Source organism: Pseudomyrmex gracilis, unplaced genomic scaffold, assembly GCF_002006095.1.
Source record: "Pseudomyrmex gracilis isolate BER0280 unplaced genomic scaffold, ASM200609v1 scaffold_1009, whole genome shotgun sequence".
Taxonomy (NCBI): Eukaryota; Metazoa; Arthropoda; class Insecta; order Hymenoptera; family Formicidae; genus Pseudomyrmex; species Pseudomyrmex gracilis.
Window position 1 is genome coordinate 13,835 of NW_018021593.1, and position 5,502 is coordinate 19,336.

Consider the following 5,502-nt stretch of genomic DNA (forward strand, 5'->3'; position numbering starts at 1 on the left):
GCTATTACCCGCTCGAATAGCTTGCCCAGTTCTGCAAGCAAGCAGATGGGCCTGTACGACGGTGCCGCTCCAGCCTGTACCGGCTTGGGTATCAGGACCAGTTTGGCCTGGCGCCAAACACCGGGGAAGGCTCCCTCTTTGAGGCACTTGTTAAAACACCGGATCAGGCAATCCGGTGCCAACGCCGCAACTCGTGCCCACACCGGGCACATAAGACCATTCAGTCCCGGTGCGGTTTTTCGCCCCGCCATCTTGCGCACGACGGACTTTAGCTCGTCCGCCGTGACGGCGTAGCCTTTTCTCCACGGGATTCGGCCATCCAATCCCGAGGGACCCCCGTCGCGGGTGGGAAACAAACCCTCCACCGCGCGTATCACCTCCTCGACCTCCATCACTTCGGTGGTGGAGGGTCTCGCTGACCGCAGCCTGGACAGAACAATCTTATAGGGCATGCCCCAGGGGTCCTTGTCCAGGGTTGCGGTCAGTTCTTCCCACGTAAACTTTTTCGCAGCGGCAATCGCCTTCCGCAGTTCTTGCTGTGCCTCCCGAAGCCTTATGCGGAGGATCTCCACTGCGCCAGGTCGGTGGTAAAGCCGCTCGAGTGTACTTGCGGCAATGCATAACGCACCTTCGCCGCAAGTCCGCGATTTCCTCGCTCCACCAGTAGGTGGACTTGCGATCTACTGTGCCGCGAACCCTCGGCATCGACGTGTCGCACGCGTCAATGGCAGTTTGGGTGAGCCACGCCGCCTCTCTCTCAGCGTCCCAGTCCGGGGCTATGGGGTTTCCCCATACCGCCCCAACCACTGTGGCCTCAAACCGGTTGAGGTCCCACTCTTTGATCTTCCAGCAAAGGAACCTCGCCGGTCGAGCTCTCGGAGCCTTTCCCCCCTGACCACCGGCCACCCCAAAGGTGATGTACCGGTGGTCGAAGAGGGACTCGCTCCTAGCGAGCACTCGCCATGTTCGCACCAGCGGCAGGACACTCGCAAAGCCCCAGCAGAGGTTGACAATGGACGTCCCCTGGGAGCGCACACATGTCGGAGCCCGACCCGCGTTTAAAACGTACAGGCCAAGCTCGACCGCTCACCTATCGACCTCGTGACCCCTTCTATCTGTGCGAGGGCAACTCCAGGTACTGGACTTGGCATTAAAATCGCCAAGTACCAGCACCGGATCCCCTCCCACCCGTCGGATGCTGTCCGCGAGGGCCCCTAGTCCCTCGCGGAAGTCGACCGCATACATGCTCGGTGGGAAATAGCAGGCAACAAGAGCCACCCGCCCCTACCGAACTGCCACAAATCCGTGGCCTCTTTCAAGGACTCCGCGCATGGGTCGGCCGCCCGGGTGGGTGAACCACGTAACTGCCGCCCTGTTGTCCAAGTCCCCGGCCCAAGCCGGGAAGTCCGGGACTCTATGTGGCTCCGCAATAGCGAGGACTCCTTCCCTCTCCTCCCGCAGAACCTGGAGTGCCAGGGCCTGCGCTGGACCGCTATGGTTCACATTAATTTGTAGAACCCGGTCCATGTTCTATTTCCATGGCCTCGCCATGGTCCGTCATACTCCGTACGGCGCCGTTGCTCCCTTTGGGAGGGGCATTTCTTCCCCTGTCCCGGGATAGACAGAACTCCCCGCCGATTTGGTGACCGTTTGGCAGGTTGCGCTCTGCACACAGAACGCAGCGCGCTACTCCCGTGCAGTTTCGGGCAATATGCCCATCTATACCGCAACGGTAACAAGTACCGCTGCGGTCCACGTCGTTTCTGCACGCCTGCCAGACATGGCCAAACTCTAGGCATCTGAAGCACTGGAGTTTGCGGCCCGGCAGGAGTGCCACCCGCGCGCTGGACCAGCCCACACGAAGGCGGCCCGAGTCGGCCAGCTTGGCGGCCACTTCGTATGGGCAGCGGGCCCAAGTCATCCCGAGACGATCCCGGCCCTAAGTGATCGGGCCCACCGTTACATCGGGACGACGGCACGTTCCAAAGTCGCCCGATGCAATCCGCTCCTGGATGTCGGCCGGCGAGATCGAAACATCAAGGCCGACGATTCTTACTTCTCCTCGCCGGATCGGCCTGGTGACATTGGCTTTTCCCTGGAGAATCGGGACAAGTGCTTCGGCCAGAGCGTCCGCCTTGACTGCCCCATCAATTCCGGGAATCTCGACAAGGATACCTCCTCTCGCATCTCGCCTGATGCGGGTATCTTCGATTCCCAGGTCAAGAAGAGAGACTTTTTCCTTGGCGAGCCGCATAATACTGGCGTAAGACGCCTGCTCACCCTCTCCTTCCGCCTGTGCATTCCGGATGACCACCGCCGCCGGATGACCTCTTCGCCGGCGACGCGTGCCAGGCCCTTGTGGTAGTTGCCGTCCTCTCGACGACTGTCGCTGTGAGGGTCCCGAGGCGGGTGCCCGAAGGCCTCCACCAAAAGCCCCTTTACTGACCGGGGCTCGCGCGGTTTGAAAGGTGTTGTTGTCCTCTTTTTTGCGCATCTGCCTCTCCTTATTCTGCGCTTTGGCACGGCGGCGTGTAACAATTGCCCATTCCTCTCCCTTTCCCTTCGAGGTGGAGGGATCCACGCTTGGCTGCAGGGTGGAAGCACCCCCTGGCGGGTTACCCGTCAGAGCCGGCGTGGTTCTCGCGCCTCTCCTCCTTCCTGTCTCGCGCTAAAGCAAGGCCACCCAAAGGGTTGGATCGCCTCCCCGATGGCCCCGCCATCAATGACGGTGACTGCGCTTCAGCGCCTTCCTCCTCCCTCCTCTTCTCCCTTCCGTCCTCCGACGCGCTGCGGAGGATCTTGTTCAGGAGGGCCTTCATCTCTTTTATTTCATCTGCAACTATGAATTTCACGGTGGTTCAAAGATCCATGTTGCCTTCCTCCCGCACGACCCTTGGTCCGTCGATGACCCTGGCGGTCCCTTGCACCTTGGGTCTCACCGCCGGGGGGATGATGGTCCCCGGTGGGAGAGCCGTGATGGATGTGATGACAGGGGAGGGATCCGTTTGGATTGCCATCTCCCTGCCCATCGGCCTCTGAGGTGGAGGAGGAGAAAGCGCGGCGGCTTGCACGTCTGAGCGCAAGTGATGCACCTCTTCCAAGAGCCGGTTGTGCTCTTCCTCCAGATGGCAAAGCCTGGTTTTCGCCTGCTCCGCATCGTTCTCAGTCGCATACATGCGCGTTTGTAGAGTACTGTCACCTGCTTCCTCTGCGCATTTATGCAGCGTTTCAACAGCACTAACGACCTCGTTCGCGAAGGCATTAAAGTTTTGCTGGAAACTGCCTTTGAGGTTGCCGCACCTGCGTACCTGGTTTTTAAATTTTTCCGCCTTGGCCTGCATCACAGCCACGATATTCTGAGCTGGCTTGGAATACCATTCGGAGTCCATCTCCTGCTCACATGCAGATAGAAGGCCCTCCGATTCGCTACTGCCAAGGCGCGCGATCTTCCGCTTGCGCGCGTTTATGGCAAAACTGGGCAGCTCTTTGGCAGCGGTATTCTGCTGCTTTTCTCTTCTGCGCCATCGCTCTCTCCGCGAGGGGCCTGGCAAATCCGCTCTGCTCTCCATGCTGTCGTCATCCGAAATCGAGATGATCGCGCTGGAGCCTCCTGTTGCGGCCTTAGATGCCTTGCCGCGCTTTTTCTTTTTGCCCGCCTTGCTTTGCCCAACTCCGGATGTAGTCGAAGAAGGGCAACAATCGGCTCCTCATAATATCGGCCGCCCTTAAGCGAGCATCCTCATCTGTCGACGAGTCCACCATAAGAGGAGCAGCAAGCGCCTCCTGTGTCGCGCCGCGACTGCCTTTTTTCGAGCCCTGGCTGGCATTCATAGCGTCATCTTCCGGACGCACCAGGTTCCAAAACCTCCCAAGACCGCTATCCGCAGTAGCATCGGAGACAGGATCGCCTGCGTCGCACGATCCTGTCAACCTCTCGTATGATGACGACCGAACGGGGGCAGGGCCTTGACCCCCAAACTGCCGGAACCTGGGTGTTCGGTCACCCTGGTCTGGTAAGATCTCCTGTGTACTGTCCATCATCATTGATTTTAAGGGGGTTTAATTTTGGAGTGACCTTCTCCTAGGACGGTTGACATCCAAGCCTAACGAACTCGGTCTGCCCGGATTTGAATTCAGGGTTTACTCCCCTAGTCCGATTGCACCGTAGCTGACGGGGTCGGACGTCCCCGGATTTGAAGTCAAGGTTGTCTCCCCTATCCCAGTTGCCCCGGCATCAAGGGCTAACGAAGCTCGGAACTTCGGGTTTTTGTTCGAGGTTTTTCTTCTTCTATTTACTCTCTTAGTACGGGAGCTTGGGGAAAGGCCTTCTTGGCAAGGGTGACCATGCCAGGGACTCAACGGAGTCCCCGCCAGTGTAGCCCCTTCCCTTTACCGCTCCCAAGCCCGGCCACCGACAAGGTGGGAGGAAATCGGCCGGGATAAAAATGGGCTTAAGAGTCCTCCTTTCGCTCCCCCCCCCCTGGCGGACCCCACCCGGGGCCATCAGTAATGGGAGCGTCCAGATTTCTTGCCTCCTCGAGCCTCCTTGCGATCTACCTCGCCCGCCGGAAAAGAGGCAACCCCATACCAATCAGGTACCAATTGCACTGTTATCGGGACCCCTGGCACCTTAACCTACCCCCGCAAGCCACACATGAGATAGTTTTATAGCAGGATCATGTGGAACCCCCGCTAGGCGAAAGCCTGTAGTAGCGACAGCCCCTTTCTCAGCCGACAGACCCCCGCGAGGCACCCCGGCCGCGCGAACGAGCAGCGCAGCCCCCGGCTCCAGCGGGTCCCAGCCGCACCGCACCGCACCACCCGAACCACAACCGGGGAAACCCCATACACGGGGCAACTTTCTACACCCGGCGGGGCATGGGAGAAGCGCCCGACCCCAGCGAGAGCAGCCAGTCCGCAAAGGGCTACCCCGGCTTACGGCCAAACTGAAAGCCGATTGATAGGTACTGTCACCGGTCAAGCAGCGCCATTTTCCTCGGAGATGCTTTGCCATGCTGCGGAGGCACCACCGACCCGACCGTATTTCAAATATTTATACAAAGTAAGCCGGACCCCTGTCATGGCCAAGACGACTTGACCTCTACCCGTGTCCCTGCCTTCGAGTTTTTATACGAGGGGAAGGCAAACCCCTGTTGGTCGGTGTGTGGTATCACGCACCCGAAGGTCCGACTTCCGTGCCAATCCACCGCCACTACCCGTGTCCCTGCTTCCGAGTTTTTATACGAGAGGGAATGCAGACCCCTGTTGGTGGAGCACCAGTCACCGAGCGTTACGGCCCCTCCTGGCCGGCATCGGCAACCGGACGCCTTCCCGCCTCCCAGAAGTGCAAAAGAACCTCAAGTCACTGCTCGGTCTGAACCTCAAGTTCAGACCGAGAACCGGCCAACCGGCAACCATGCTCCCCTTGCACGCAAGTGTACCTACACGCGGGATTTATAAACTAAAAGCTAAACAACCTAAGTTCCCCCCCCATTTATGTCC

The 5,502-nt window shown here is 59.4% G+C and overlaps 1 protein-coding gene across 1 annotated transcript; it reads right to left on the reverse strand.

Annotated features, from left to right (window-relative positions):
- Nucleotides 1-1,939: 1,939 nt before the first annotated feature.
- LOC109861763 lies at nucleotides 1,940-2,494 on the reverse strand. The gene has a single exon (XM_020441561.1). It carries the CDS (start codon nucleotides 2,492-2,494, stop codon nucleotides 1,940-1,942), a length of 555 nt encoding a protein of 184 aa, XP_020297150.1.
- Between the last annotated feature and the right edge of the window lie 3,008 nt (nucleotides 2,495-5,502).

Bases quoted from the DNA above. Each gene is read 5' to 3' on its own strand.
- LOC109861763 (XM_020441561.1), bottom strand. From the start codon at position 2,494: ATGCGCAAAAAAGAGGACAACAACACCTTTCAAACCGCGCGAGCCCCG.